General features: G+C 37.8%; 1 protein-coding gene across 1 annotated transcript in view; it reads left to right on the top strand.

Moving 5' to 3' along the window:
- TES (testin LIM domain protein) overlaps nt 1-2586 on the top strand; it is a 30070-nt gene extending 27484 nt beyond the window's left edge. Inside the window, exon 7 of the mRNA XM_014051641.2 lies at nt 1825-2586. Coding sequence (XP_013907116.1) covers nt 1825-2016 — 192 coding nt within the window. The 3' untranslated portion in view covers nt 2017-2586. The remainder of the gene's footprint in view (nt 1-1824) is intronic.
- The last annotated feature ends 13462 nt before the right edge of the window (nt 2587-16048 follow it).

The following is a 16048-nucleotide window of genomic DNA, read 5'->3' on the forward strand; positions in this document are numbered from 1 at the left end:
TACTCATGTTTCCATGAAAATAAGATAAGGTCTTATTTTCTTTTGACCTCCGAAATAAGCGCTTGGCCTTATTTTTGGGGAGGTCTTACTATTTTTGCAGGAGGCCCCTTATCCTCGGTCCGCAAATCAGCTGATCCAGAGAGGGTCAGAAGTTCTGTCTCTTTCTGGCACACCTTTGTTAACCCTGCCACTAAGAGAAGGGGCACAGTAGCGAAGGTTTGTGGGATTGGCCTCTGCGAGGCCGTTCCATGTGGATGACAGGTGCATGTAGGGTGTTTGGGGTATGTTCCCCCCTTCTCCTCCCCTAGGAAATTGCGGGGACCAGCTGCGCATGCAGTTAAATATTTTAAGGGAGGGCTTATTTTAGCCTTGCACTCAAAAGCTCAATTGGGCTTATTATCCAAGGAGGTCTTATTTTCAGAGAAATGGTATTACAATTTTGTGGATTGTATTTCGACTTTAATGAACTGCTTTGAGTCAGCTATGCTGCAACATCCTAAAAGCCCCAGCAATGAATGAATCCCAAGAACAGCACAAACTAAACCCTGTATATGCAGGGATGGAAAAGGGTATGCATGTGTATAGAGAAATAGCCCAATCCTATTGTGGCTTACAGAATTCCTGTACTATAAAATAAGTTGGAGGCAAAGAGATCAAAATTAATACAGACTACAGGAATGAAAATTTGAAAAGGGAAGTAACCATTCTAACCTCAAAATTATTTCATTGCTCAAAGACTTTTGGAAACAGCCAGTTATGAATAAGTTTCCTACATATATATATCTTCAGGGAAGGAGCCAATTTCATCTCCATGGACAAACCTGTTCCTGCAGAAAATTTATGGCATACCTTCTTTGTTTTCATACATTATAGACAAGTTCTGCTTGGAGTAAAAACTGTAGTGTCAAAGAGAATTGGGTGCTAAGCTATAAAGGGCTTTAAAGATTATATCCAGCACCTTGAATTGGCTGTCAGTGCAACTCCTACACAGTAGTAACAAACTAATGTGGCAGAGTTAGATTTGAGTTATTGATAAGTGGGCAGCTGCATTCTACTTACAGAGAGTCTTCAAGCATCTGTAGAGCCCATTGCACTATTTGAAACAAGTTTTAACAAGGGTATGAGTGCCATGACTAGATCTATTCCAGGAAAGACTGAAACTGGTATATCCACTGAAACTGAGCAAAGGATTTCTCAGCTATGGCCTGTTCCACAGGTAATATCCATTAATCCAGGCTAATGCAAACTTGTCCTTTCAGAGGGATCCTGGAAGCAGCCAGCTTCTGAATTAATAGGTACTCTTATCTGTTTGCTTGATTCTAAGCTGATATTACCTCTCTTCTTCCTGTGCCATATCCATTATCGGATGTTGGTGATCATGTTGACGATCCTATTTTTATCAACAGCCACACAAAAAAAGTGTTGTTGAGTTTTGTCCTAACAAGTCCCTTAGAATTTGAAGCCATAATGTTCTTCTTCTGCCTGGACCTCATTTGCTTCAATCTTTCCTCGGAGGATTAAGTATGCTGTATTTTTCTAGGTGCTGTATCACATGTCCAAAATATTCTAACTTTCACCTTTTTATGGTTTTGATGATTTCCCTTGGCTTTCCCATGGTATGAGGGGGGTATCGTTGCAAGGGGAAAGAACTGATATGCTAAAAATGCATATGCATTTAAGCGCACTACAAGTGATAAGATTATTGGCATTTTTGTGTCATAGATCACTAATTTCAACTAGTCAGTTGTGTTGTGTTGAATATTCTGGTCTTCATTACCTTCCAAGCTTTGAAAGAAATGAATGTTGATTTTCTTTACTCCTCAGGTTTGCCAAGGCTGCCACAATGCTATTGATCCTGAAGTTCAACGTGTGAGTTACAACAACTTCAACTGGCATGCTACCACAGAGTGCTTTCTGTGCTCCTGTTGCAGCAAGTGTCTGATTGGCCAGAAGTTCATGCCGGTGGAAGGAATGGTTTTCTGCTCAGTAGAATGCAAGAAAAAGATGATGTCCTAATGGGAAGGAAACCAAACTGGGAACCAAGTTTTGCCTTATTTCAAAGTCCTCTTCATGTCTACTGTATTGGGGGATTTTTTAAAAACAAAATCAAAAGTATTAATGGCAGAATCCAAAGATTTTATATTACTAACTTGATTGCTTATGATTTAAATTCTTAGGCACATCTCAGTGCTCCTGGTTTCTTGTTGCAGGATGTTTTTCAAGATAGGGACTTCACTGTATTAATACACTTCAAAAATGTCCTATAGACGGATACGGTATCTCAGGCCATTAAATTGGACTGCATTTTCCATTATGAATAGTTGTTGGACTTGAGAATGGATCCTGATGAGAGTTGTGATGAGATATTGTGGAATCCCACAATATCTGGAAGACCATTGGCTTTGTATCTTGTCCTATAGTCCTCAGATTTTTCTTCTATATTATACAGATTCTTCAGTAACAAAATATTGATTGGATATGTTGTAGACCTTATGCCTTATACCGACATTTTCCAACTTAATGCATTCAAATGTGATTTGTTAAAATTCCCACACTTGCCAGTTAATAAAATACACCAGTAGTGTCCCTATAGTGTGAGTCTCATACTGAATTGTACTGTTTTAGACTCCATGAATATATGCATTCATGAGCAGAGCACTTAGTACTCCATTTATTGCAAGTCCCTGCATGTGCCATTATAGCATAGCATAGGAATTAACACTTTTGATATTTTTATATCAGGGAGTTTTTAAAGGGTGACATAATATTCCAACTGTTGAACACTAATATTTAACACCAGCCACTGAGCCCTTTGCCTTTAGAGCATTATAGTAGAATAAGGCATGTGATAGTGGCAAATATCTATAGCTCATGTGTAGGATGACAGTGGACATTTGTTCTCCAAGCTTGTGGGTTGTTTTCCAAATATTTTGTTACCAGGCTAGGTAACTTCTTTAGGGGATAGTTTTTGCATGGTGGTTGACTGTGTGGCGCATGGGATCTGTGTGTTAGAATACAAACTTTTTCAGATAGCCATTGTGGAGAAATGAATGAAGATGTTACTTCGTCTGGTAACAAAACGTTCGGAAGCCACCCACAAGCTCGGAGAACGAACCTCCATGCTCGCAGTAAAGTGATAGATAGTAGATACTTGCATCAGCAGGCGGCAGCCTTCAAGCATAATTCAGATGATTCTTTTGAAAGTCTTTTAGCTCTCATTACCACAACAGATTGTAGCACTTACTAATTCTGGCTGATGCTGAAAAATATTAAGCAGCACCAAATATATTTATTTTAGAGACGATGATGAAGTTCCAGGACTGTAGGCAGGACATGGACATAGAAAAAAATATATTCTGGAAAAAGGAAAAGGTTGGCTGTGGTTTTGCCAAAGTGTCTTAATTTAGTTTTCAATAAGCTTTGGGGTCAAAACACTCGACATTTGTCATCATTTTTCAATATTTGATTAAGTACACATTTTGCTCTTTAAGCTTAGAATGTGAACCTGTAGGAGCTGGATATAAATATGCACTCCTCTTTTCATCCTGTTTTTTCAGGAGGTTGGATTTATTGTTGAATGTGGCCAGTTTGCCTTGGGCAATGTAAAATCTTTGATATTAGGGACCTAGTTGCCTTTTGTTCCTCAGATTAATGATTTAATTTTTTATAATCAGCGTATCAGCAAATCCAGGATTTTGACATCTTCATTAGCACCAGCTCTTTTTTTATTTGTGTGTGTGTGTGTGTGTGTGTGTGCTTTTTACTGCGATATTCTTAAAATATCAAGAGATCTAATTAATTCCCTGAGCAATGAGGACATGGGCTGCACAATTTCAATGGACTTTTGAAAGTACAAAAAAACCAAACTGTTCTGTCATGCTTTGCAATAGCTCTGGGTTTGTTACTTCCCCTTATATAGTGTTGCTGAATCAAGTTAGGTTAAAAAAGCCATTTGAAGGACCTTCATTCATGTAGAGTGTAAATTGTCTCTGAAGCTGACATAGAGGCTATGTTTGCTGGACATCCAGTAATTCCCAGATCCTTTCTCTCTTCATGTATTGTAAGGGATATTTTTTCAATGTGATGTTTCTTGTATGCAAGCTGGTTCTGTTTTAGAATTCTTAAACAAATCCACTTGAGTGAAGAAGGTTTCCAATTGCTAACATTTGGCCAGTTAAGAGTCCCAGAGATAAGATATAGTAAACATAATTCTGTCGTCCCCTCATATATTCTAGAATCTATCGAATCAAACATGAATTAAAATAATAAAATGCATAAATGAGAACCTAGTCTTTTGCCAAACGTTCTACAGTACTTTGTTTCTAGAGATGCCCCTGGACTTGGTCTGCAAATACAGACTACAGGGTTTTGGGTTTTTTTGGGGGGGGGGTTTGCATGTGTCTGTCTTCCGAGAATAAACCTTGGAAACTTTTAAGACATATAGCAGCCCTAAAGATCCAAAGAAAAAGATGGCCTCCATGGCAAGGGGTGTTACTTGAAACCCTGACAACATAGGCATTTCCAGCCCCAGAATTCCCAAGCCAGCATGGGTAATTCTTGGAATGGAACTCCACACAATTTACATCTTCCAGGGCTGGGAAAACCTAACTTAAAATAAAGCAAATGCATGTGTGTATATAGTCACAGAGAGGAAGGTTGCCAGGTTTTTATTGTGCATTTAAAGGGGTAGAAGAAAGAGTGAGGAATAACTTTACCAGTTTGCATTCTAGTCAATTATAATTTCATCATGGCAATTATTTTGTATATGGACATGCTTTCTCAAGAATTTGAATTGGCAACAGCTGTGATATATTCTAAGATGTTCAAATCTGATACAGAAAAAATCAAGCAATCCTGAACTTGTTTTTGATGAATTCGCCAGAAATTGAAGTGAGTAAACCAAGAAGTTACCTCACTTCATATCTGCTCAACCAGTGTCTCCGTTGACATTCTTTTGAGCAGTGGAAGCTTAATGACAACTTGGAATGTACTGAAAATGAACATAATAGCTGAACACCTTTTTTCCATAAAATAAAAAAATCAGGTTTAGTATCCTGGTGGGACTGGTCAGTTCCTTTATGTCAGTGGTCAGCTTTGCTGGCTGAGGAACTCTAGGAGTTGAAGTCCACAAGTCTTAAAGTTGCCAAGGTTGGAGACCACTGCTTTATGTGATGTAGTAAGTAGCATGCTAAATGTAGGAAGATACACACAAAAGACTGTGGTGGGGAAATGGGTTGGCTTTGTAAACCTTATAAACTTATATATCTCAGCTCTTCTGACTAGTAACTGTATGCATATAAGAAATGCTCACAAATAAAATAAGTTGCTGGAATTAAATTTTCTTAGCTTTAGATTGTGTGTTTTATTGTCTATCTTGGCCACTGTAATGAGCATGGTATTCCAGCAGAGGGTGATGTGCTCAAAGGTTTTTTTTATTTAAAAAAAGAGTTTGTTAAATAAGTTGAAATTAAATTTTACTTTTATGTTTTTAAAAAACAGCCCTTTCCTTTTTAATAATTCTAGACCCTTAATAATAGTTGCCTGAATAAGTCCTCCCAAAGACTTATAACATATCTGTTGAAGATTTATAACAGCTATATTAATTATATTAGTTACTTGGTTGTAAATCAGATGTCTGTTTAAAATTCAGTGATTGTAGTATGTACTGTATATAATCCAAGCTTTGATTTCAGTCTGAGATTCAGTTTAAGTAATCTTCATAAGTTATAATAGAAATTCATCACAATTTCTATGGCTAATTTCTTTTCACAGAACAGGAGAGAAAATAGCAGATACAGCAGTCTCTTTATATATATTTGCACTGCGATGTTTCAGGTGGATGTCTTCAACAGTTTCTCCTGCCTTGCATCTTTTAATGTTAAGGTGATTTTGCATATTAGCTAAAAAAACACTAAATGTCTCTCATTCCTCAAGGTATAGCAGATAACAAAAATGAATGCTAATTTCTTAATGTTGTATTTACTCTGCAATAAATAAATCTATGTACAAGCCTAGATTTTTTTTTGCAAATACGGATAATCAGAATGTGTCTAAATCAGTGTTTCTCAACCTTGGCTATTTTAAGGTGCATGAACTTCAACTCTCAGAATTTTCCAGCCAGCAATGCTCCCCTGCCAAGGTTGAGAAACAGTAGTCTAAATCAAGGCTGCAGAACCAGAATCACTGGGAATCTCCTAATGTAGTGCCAAAGCTCAATTGGGGGCTCTCTAGCTGCCCCCAATTGTGATTTGTAATATACTTAAACAGTGATTAATGAATTGATTGAAAGTAAGCCTATTGACTTCAACCTAATTTTATCCTTGCCTTTGTCCTGAATGCATTTTTTAGAATCTAGCCCCCCAAAGGTCAAATTTGAGTCCTACTCTTAAAATAGATGTATTCCTGGTCTATATGCATTTATTTTACTTCATTTATTTTCTGACTGAAACCCAGAAGACTCAGATGCTAAAATTAAAATGACTGCTAATCATAATAATGCAAAATTTGAAAAGTACACTCCAGTGCTGATGAGTGCATGCACTGAACACCCTCCAACACAGCCAGGTCCTGTATTTGGAAGCTTCTAGAAAGCCATGAGCTTCAGGAAAGCTATGAGTGGGAGCCATCCTCACCTTTGGAACATGGGGAGAAAGTGTCCTAAAGAAAATCAGAAACTCCAGGTATTGTGAAAGGAGAAAACCTTCAGCAAGTGTTCTGTGGCTGTCCCAATTGGCCTGAAAAAATCCACCTGAGAAAGGTGGTCAATTGGTGTAGCTACACAAACCTTTCAGGGTTTTCTAAGAAGTGACCAACATCTTGAAATGAACGATCAACCAATGTATCTCTCCCGATTGGTCTTTTATATTTCTGGTCATTGGTGGATATATGCATAGGTTAAAAAAAAGTCAGAATTTAGCACGTCAGGTTTTTATAAGTATAATCTTTATTGTCATTGTACTTAAATGAAATTGGTTTGCGTAGAAATCAGCAGCTTCTCATCTTTCATTTCTAGGTTTCAAAAAATAAATACCAAATCTTAGGCTCAGTAGTTAACTAACTTGTTTCTTAGTTGCATCTTGGTCAAAAAGTAATGCATGTGACTCTTATTTTAAAAATGGATAAAGTTTCACTCAAGCAGTCTCAGTTGCCATCTTCAAATTTTTTTGACATCTTCTCTCCCCAACCCATCCTGCCCTGCCAAAATGCCCCTGCTTGCTTTAATAATCTGTGACCTCCTCTCCAGCCTGTCTGACAAGACATTTCTATCTTCCTTAATACAAATTGAGTATTGCAAAAGGGATAAAGCAAGCTGTATCCTGCATGATGCTACTTAATTGTATTTGTACAAATTGTGTTGCAATTTAAATCCAATCCTTTACTGAATTTTCATTCATATTACATTCCACTACTCAAAATATCTTAAGAGTTTTGTCCCACTCATCACTTGTTTAGTGCTGTAACTAATAAAGTAATCATATGAGAAGTAATTTGCCAGAATTTCTCATGAGTTATGAACTTGCGTATGATTTAAACCAGACCTCCCCTAATCTGCATCTGAAATTCTAACTATCCTTTATAACTCAGGATTACTTCCCTTAATGCCTGCCAAAGCCTTGGCTATGATCAAAAGCCTACACAACAAATGCTAACCTACATAGAAAAGAAACTTGTTAATTAATTAAGCCAGAAGAAATCCACCCATATCTAGCTTCTCTTCTTTTCCTCCCCAGCCCTTATTTGGAATTTGCTACCAACTTTTCTAAGTTTTCCTGCTGCTAATATTTGTTTGGGATAATTAGGCTATCTAGTCCTCAAGAATTTTCTCTGCTTAATTTTAAAAAAAAATACTGAAATATTCTTTTGACAAAAACTTTCTAACTACCCCTCGATGTGTTTTTCACAGAGCTTCATTTTTTTCAAAGTTTTCTGATTATATTACATTATATTTAAAAAGCTTTCTGAATCCCTTTCTTACTTTCAATCTTTTCAGGAAAATTCTCCACTTTATTCATTTCTTCATTTGTCATAATATGAATATAGATGTTCTGAGTATTGTGAATATCTGAGTTATGATTTATATTATGCAATGTATGTGTTTGCATTTATTTGTTTCATGCTTTCTCTTACCATAAAGAGGCGGGATGGGGGCAATATATTATACAATTCCTGCTTAAATGATTTGCTTTTTTTGACATATTAGTTGTTTTTCAGAAGGCTGTTTAATACATGATTTATAAATGGCTTAGAGAATTATTAAGCTTGACTGGTTCAAGCCACTTCACTGGCTGAGGTAAAGCAAATTTTGCACAGCCAATAAATCAAGATCAGTAGCACCCAAAATTACTTCAGCATATGACATATAAATATATTTTTCTTCCATGCCTGGCAGTTAAAGTAAATAAGCAATTGCCTGCCTTTTATTATATCTAAAATCTGCTTTAGCAATTACCTCACTCTTACTCATGGTAGGGTTGGTGTTGTTCCTTACCACCAAACTGTGGTTGAGACTAATTGAAACTGCAATTTCATTATTATTATTATTATTATTATTATTATTATTATTTCATTAAACATGAAACTCAGTCAACTGAACATTCAAAAATGCATTACAAATACCAGTGACTGGTGCTAATGGTTGATACGGTTTGCTGCCAGCGTCCTAGGTATCAACCAAGTACTTTCTTAAAATATAAGATGTTCCGAGTAGCACAGTTTTTTGCATTTCTGCTGGTGTTATTGCAGGAAGCTGCAATTTGTTGATGTATCTTGAAAATTCTTGGACATGGATTATTATTATTATTATTATTAATGTTATAGTTAATATCAAAAGGGCTTTAAACTAAAATTGGGAGGGGGCAATCTGCATGACCTTTAAAACCTAATTCCAAACAAAAACCATTAGATAACCAACCTCATAAGGAGGTAGAGAGTAAAGAGAAAGAAGAAATAAAATAAAAATAAAAATATAATGTAGTAGAGAGGGATGGGAAGGATGGAAATCCCAATTACAAAGTAGGGCAGGTAAGAAACATTCTCAAGACACATAAAAAACTTAAATGCCTATAAACTAACACTCAAAGTTTAGAGAACAAACAGGGTGAATTTGAAGTATTAGTACATGAATGCAGATATGATATAGTTGCCATTACTGAAACTTGGTGGGATGAAACTCATGATTGGAAGGTATTGATGGAAGAATACAAACTATTCAAAAGAAACAGACCTAACAAAAGAGCGGTGGAGTTGCATTATATATAAAAGATACTACATATCTACAGAAATACACAAAACTTAAGATGAAAACAACCTAGAACCTATATGGGTCAATAAAAAAGGGGGAAATGACATTGCTCTAGGTCTATACTACAGACTGTCCAACCAAGCAGAAGAAATAGATGAACTCTTTGCTAATCAATTAACACATGTATGTGGGAAACATACCACAGTCATAATGGGAGACTTTAACTACCCTGACATCAACTGGGAGGAAAACTCTGCAGCAACTGGGAGATCAACGGGCAAATCAAACAGATTCCAAACCAACTTAGCTGACAACTTTGCCATCCAAAAGTTAGAGGAGGGTACTAGAAGAAAATGTTGCATTGCTTTATGTTTTCAGAAGATTCCTATGCAAACCTGTCTAATTAAAAGCTAAGAATAAGAATTTATTCTTTAATTTTTAAACATTTGGAAGAAATGTAGAAAACTGTCTTAAGAGTTCAGTGTGGGATAAGAAATTGGTGTGCCTTATCCTAGCAATAAATAAGTCTCAAATTGATAGTACATAGAACATCTGCGCATTGACAAAATTCCTGTGTGTCAATTACAAAAGGCTACAGTGCTTGGATCCACACACATACTACACTACCATGACATCCCAGATTCTTGGGAAGAACTCAGTGCATATAAAGAGCAATGCTAGCTAAAGAACTGACAGTTGTGATTTCGTATATTGTATAATTCAGTTCAAACCTTTATTGTCAAGAGTACAACATGTGTACAATGAGACTGGCTGAGCCTTCATGCACACACACCCCAACACAATACAACTCACAGTGAAAGACAGAAAATCCCTAGCCCAGTGAATCCTTCTAACAAACACCCAGTCCTATTGCACCATGTGAACTTATTGCATCTCATGCCAGCCCCGCAAGTCAATTGTATTATGGTGTTATAGAGTTATTTTTCATTCAGGAGTCTGACAGCACAGCAGTGGTGGGTTCCGGATTCCTTTCCAACCAGTATGGTTGGAACGGGCCTGGCAGCATCCACATAGCGCCTCCATGCGCCTCCGCGACACTCCAGCTGCTCAGTGGAGCATCACACAGGTGTTGTATGTGCCATGCGCGGAAGCACCGAAGACTTAAAAGAACGTTAAGGAGCTCGGGCAGGCGGATGGGCCCTCTGGAACCCCGTACAGGAACAGTATCCAGTGTTCCAGGCAGGCTCCGGTACGCCCATACCAGGGCGTACTGCCTGCAACCCACCACTGCAGCCCAGGGATAAAAACTGTTCTTCAGCCTGTTAGTGCTGCTGCCTAAGCTTCTATATCTCGTTCCAGATGGTAGGCAAATAAAGAAGGCTGACCAGGGTGTGAGTCATCCCTGAGGATTTTCCTCACTCTCCTAAGGCAGTGAGCCCTCGCGATATCATCTAGTGGTATCAGGGCACAGTCCACAATGTTTTGTGCTGTGCTCACCACTCTCTGTAATGTCTTTCTATCCGTGGCTGTCAGTCAAGCCATCAGTGTATATAACAATAATACCGTATCTGGGCCCTAAACATCTAGATGACCATAGGATGGCAGCAGAGTTACGATTTTCTGTGCATCTTTCCCATAGTCTCAAGACTCTTGCAGCCCAAATTTGGAAGCTCTGCTTAGTGGCATCAGATTTTCCTGTTTGTATCAGATTGAAGAAAATAATATAGCACACATTTTGTCCCTTTGGGGAACATGTGCAATGTTTGAAAATATATAGAAAGAGGGGAGGGCTTATTTTGAAATTATAAAGAAATACTGCTTTTATCACTCTGAATTTCCTAGTTCCCATGCCACCTCCACCCTCCATCCTGCTGATGATGCTGGCCCTACCATTTCAAAACTACCATATGCATCTCCAAAATGAAGCATTTCGTACCAGTTGCATTAAAAAGCATTAGCCCCCATGTTTGGATTTATAGTGTAAAAGAACAGCATTGAAAGAAAAGGACATGAAAGAAAAGTATAAGCTAGGAATCTAAAGTAAGAAGGTTTTTTTTTCAACTTTATTAAACAGTTGTGGGAAAGAATGTGTACAGATGTTAACAGGCTGTGAACAACAATCAAAGGCATTTTTTAAAAAAATATGTAACTTAAGTATTGTTACCATAGTTGAAAGACTAACAAAACCATTAAATAGCCGAAGCCAATAGCAAAGCAGAATCTGAAATTTGTATTTACAAAGCTTTGTAATCATTCTGTGAAATTCAAGATGTTTGCATCGTTCTAAAAAACTTAGGAGGTAATAAAAGATTACAAGTAAGAATGTAAGCAGCCTTGTATGGTAATAGTGATCTCTACTGCATATTTGAATGACGGAGTGCCTCTTGTATTCTGGGTTGGGCCTCAGTTGTATAGTTCTCCTGCTTTGGAAGGAACCAGAGTGTAAATATTCTTTTAATATCAAAAAGTCACAAAGGGAAGCAGTGAAGCCTAAAAGAATAAATGGACTTTTGAACTTGCTTCAGTGTACTGTATGTTACAGCATACATTTCCTGGAAATAAGAACTTTTGAACATAATGGTTCTTGTTTCTGAGTACATACAAAAGATTATAAAGCAAGATATGAACTTTCAAAGAGAGGATTCCAGTTTGTTCCCCCTGTTCACAATCACTCACACACTAAAAAAAAAAGCCACTAGATTTTTTTTAGTAGTGTTGCTACTTTAATTCTATTTTATAGGTAGTCCTTGACTTACAAATATTCATTCAGTGACCATTCAAAGTTATAATAGTGCTGAATGAAGTGATTTATGACCCTGCCTGACATTATGGACATTGCAATAACCCTGCAGTCACATGGTCAAAATTCACATGCTTGGCAGTCCACCTGCACTTATGAACAAAAGTGCAACTCCTGCAGCTTCCCTCACCTCCCCCCTCCAATCTACAATCCAGTGGTGGGTTTCAATTTTTTTAGAACCTGTTCTGTAGATGTGGCCTGCTTTGTGGGAGTGGCTTGCCAGCCATGTAACCAAGTGGGAGTGGCTTTCCAGCCATGTGACTGGGTGGGTGTGGCCAACTTGTAAAATGTGAAACTCACTTAACAACGATCTTGCTTAGCAACCAAAACACTCAGAAACTCTGGCATTGAAGCAGGCAAGTCTTAAAGCTGTCAAGTTACAAGACTCTTCCACCCCATAACCCTTTAGAAAAGAAAACCCAGGGGTGTTCAAACTTGACAGCTTTAAGACTTGTGGACTTCAACTCCCAGAATTCCTCCTCTCGCTCTTCATCTTGATGATGTGCGGATGGGCGGGGGGAGGGAGCTGGAACCAGTTCTAAATGGCACTGTAGATTTGTGGAACCTCTTCTATAGAAGAGGTTAGAACTGGCAGGAACCCACCCCTGCTACAACCCCACCCCACCCTCAATGTATATGCCCTTTTAGTCATCCACTGGCCTAATTCAATGTTGTTGTCTTTTGCTGATGAAGTGTGCCACGCCTGGCTGCAAGGCCGGCTGAGACTATCGTTGTGCTTGTGCTGCCCCCCCCCCACCTCCAGACACATATGCAGGGGTGGGTTCTGGCAGGCACTACTGCCAGTTTGCTCATGTGTGCACGCACATGCATGCACAGTGCAATTAAAATTGTTCTGTGCATGCGCAGAACTGAAAAACAAGATGGCAGTACCTACGGAGCTGTCCAGAGAACTGAAGACCATGGCTGGCCTGGGTCACTGCTGGTTCCAGTGACCCAGGCCACCAAACCACTACTGGTTCGGTCGAAGCAGTTCGAACTGATGAGGTTTTTACAGGTGCTTATTTAACACCTCCTCCCCAATAGGTCCTCAGAAAGTTCCCCTGTTGCGCAGATCCAAATTCCAAGCTCAGTAGAGCAAGAATCCAATGTGTGCACATGAAGGATGCTTCATGAGAGGCAAGGTTGCCTTCTCGCAAGTACTCTAGCTGACTGACATAGTGCCTGCCTCCTCTCTGCTTTAAATGTCCTTGGTTCAGAACAAGGCTCCACCTCCTTCTTATTTGGCCAGCAGCTGCTCCAGGTCCTCATCTGGCACCTCCTCCTCAACCCAGCTGAAGCTTCTCCACTCTCCGAGCCCCAATTCTAACCAACACTTAGCTCCATGCTTCCTTCCTCTGACTCAAACTCACCCTCCTCCTTTGAACATGCATCTGGATATGGGTCCAGAGGTGGATCCATGGATGACAGTGCTGCAAAAAAGAGAAACGAAAACTGAAAGCAGACTCCTTTTTCACACTGCAAAGTTAGTTCCAGCTGGGCAGTGGCATTCTTTAGAAAAGAGCATTTTGGTGTGCTACAACTCAGTGGCTTTTTCTTTCCCTCTTTTTTGCAATATCCTGACATAAGAATTAAAGGACCTGTCATAATGAAATAATCAATTAATTAATGGTAATAATTAATAGGACATTTGTCAGGCACAAAAGACCCAGATCCACATGTGAAGATTCAGTTAAACTGATTTATTGCTAAGGGCTTATGCACAGAAATCCTCTCAATTAATGAATGACACCTGATTAGATAATGAACGCAAGGGTAGGAGATGACCAAGCTGAGTCTGAAGGAGGGGTCAAATGTATCATAAATCACAAGCCCTATGCATCCACAAGGGATCTAAGTCCAGTCCACTTTGAATGCCCTTCTTCTCTCCCACTCATTTCCCTTGTCCGTTAGTTGGTCTGATTGTTGTAGAAAGCTTAAGCTTACAACAAATCTATCCTCATTTGAACTGCCTGAATCTTTTGATTTCACGAGCGGTTGACAGTTTCATTTAGATAGCTTGTGGCTATGCAATGATTATAGGCTCATCCTCTTTTTGACTCTTCTCCAGATTCTGCCATTTTTTCTTCTAATACCTTAGGGTTTTGCCTTTTCCAAAAAAAATCTTAGTCTTCTTTTAATTCAGTTCAACAAGTTATATGTATCAGCATAGATAGATCTAGATAAATATTCAGTTTTGAACTAATATTTATTGACAATATTTGACTTTTCAACTGGCATTTTAAACAATTTAAATCTTTTTGATTTTCATCTGAGTTATGGAAGATTTCCAGGAGGAATATGGTGAACTGAGATATGGTGAAGGAGTGAAAAAGACAATCACAGCAAAGACTGCAACAGACAGACTGCTTCTATGGACCTTCTCTGGATAAGGAGATAATGGTACATTACCCATATTTGCTCCGAACAGCTGCTCCTCACAAGAACACAGAACAGAGGTTTCCCATGGGTCTGAATGCCAGAGACCAAGGGATTAGCCATTATACTCTGGTTTCACTAACCTCAATTTCTAATCACTTTCAGAAATTGCCTATCTAACTATCTTAAGGCTATTAGAGATCTTCAGAGTGACAAACCTAAAAAGTCACCTGGTGAGTTTACTTTCATTCTTAAACAAAAGAAAAATTAACCATAAGTTTAAAAATTTAAAGAATTGGAAATAAGCAGCAAAAGGCTAAATAAGATATTAAGAAAGTTATAAACAAATATAAATGAAAGGGTATTTGGACAAATTTGGAATATTGAGACTTATCAAAAGGATTTGGAAAAAAATTATATCAACAGCTTTTCACAGGAAGAAGATTGTCTATGTTAAGTCATAACAGAGATTTGAGACTTTATGATTTTAGAAATTGAACACTAGAGGGGACTAAAGATTCTAGGCAGAAAATGAAAAAGAGAAAATGAAGACTTTTTGCTTAGTGCAAGGATTTATAAAATGACACAAACTATTATATCCATAGAAGCATGATGAATTATACTACAGACAAGGCTGCTAAAGTAGAAGCATAAATGACAAGCCAAGAAAATGACCTGGATAAGGACTTTCTACTGGCCATATAAAAAAAATTGATTAACATTTTGAAAATTAAATTGAAAATACAAATGAAAAACCAAGTGTATGATCTGGATAAGCACTTTTAATTGGATTTATTAAAAAAAGGTTTATTAAAGCCTAGAATAAGTATTTGGGATGGAGAAAATTGAAGAGAGACCACATCCTATGACAACATGTGAATGAAGTAAAAAATCAAGATTGTTAGAAGTAAAAGAAAGTAATAAAAAGTTGGTTTGTTTGACCAAGATTAAAATAAGACATGTTTCTATAAAAGCTCTGGCAACCCTTTATATGTTTTTGGCTGACAACAGAACTTTGTGTTGTAAGTTAATTATTTATGGATTTGTATATAGATAAAGGACTGGTTATGGGAAGAAGGGGTATTTGTTTACAAGAAATAAATATGCATCCACAAATGCAGAAGTGGAATTGCCAGATATTCAAGCAACAACTGAAATTTCAATTTTTACAAACACCTGAAGAAACAATAGAAAGATTTATCTTTTTTATTTGAATTCATTAGCTTCCCAACTCCAATTGACTCAGTTAATTGAATATCCTAATAAATTACCAAAGTGCTGCAAAAAGCTTGTAAGAGAAATATCCATTAATTGCAATCTTATGTGGGCTGGAGGATAAGGTGAGATTTTATAGATTGGCTAGAACAAAGGATTTAAACCTTTCCCAGAGGATGATCCATAGCGTAACTAGAGGCTGACAATGTCTCCTGCTTTGCTGGAAAGTTCCAGTCATTGTATAGATTGGGCCATCTAGCCTACTCATGAACAATGTGTGAATTATCTGTCTCTTGTGCTTGATTTTACTTGTTCCCTTTGTCCGTTTGTCTGTCTATCTATCTTTCTATGTTGAATTTCTCATTTATTCTTCTTTCTCTTGCCCTTTCTCTATTTTTCTTTTGCTCTCTCACACACTCATTCCATTCCATTCCTCCTTCCCTCCCTCCCCCACT

Source organism: Thamnophis sirtalis, unplaced genomic scaffold, assembly GCF_051295495.1.
Source record: "Thamnophis sirtalis isolate CommonGarterSnake01/CBP01778 unplaced genomic scaffold, rThaSir2_p1.2 scaffold_9, whole genome shotgun sequence".
Taxonomy (NCBI): Eukaryota; Metazoa; Chordata; class Lepidosauria; order Squamata; family Natricidae; genus Thamnophis; species Thamnophis sirtalis.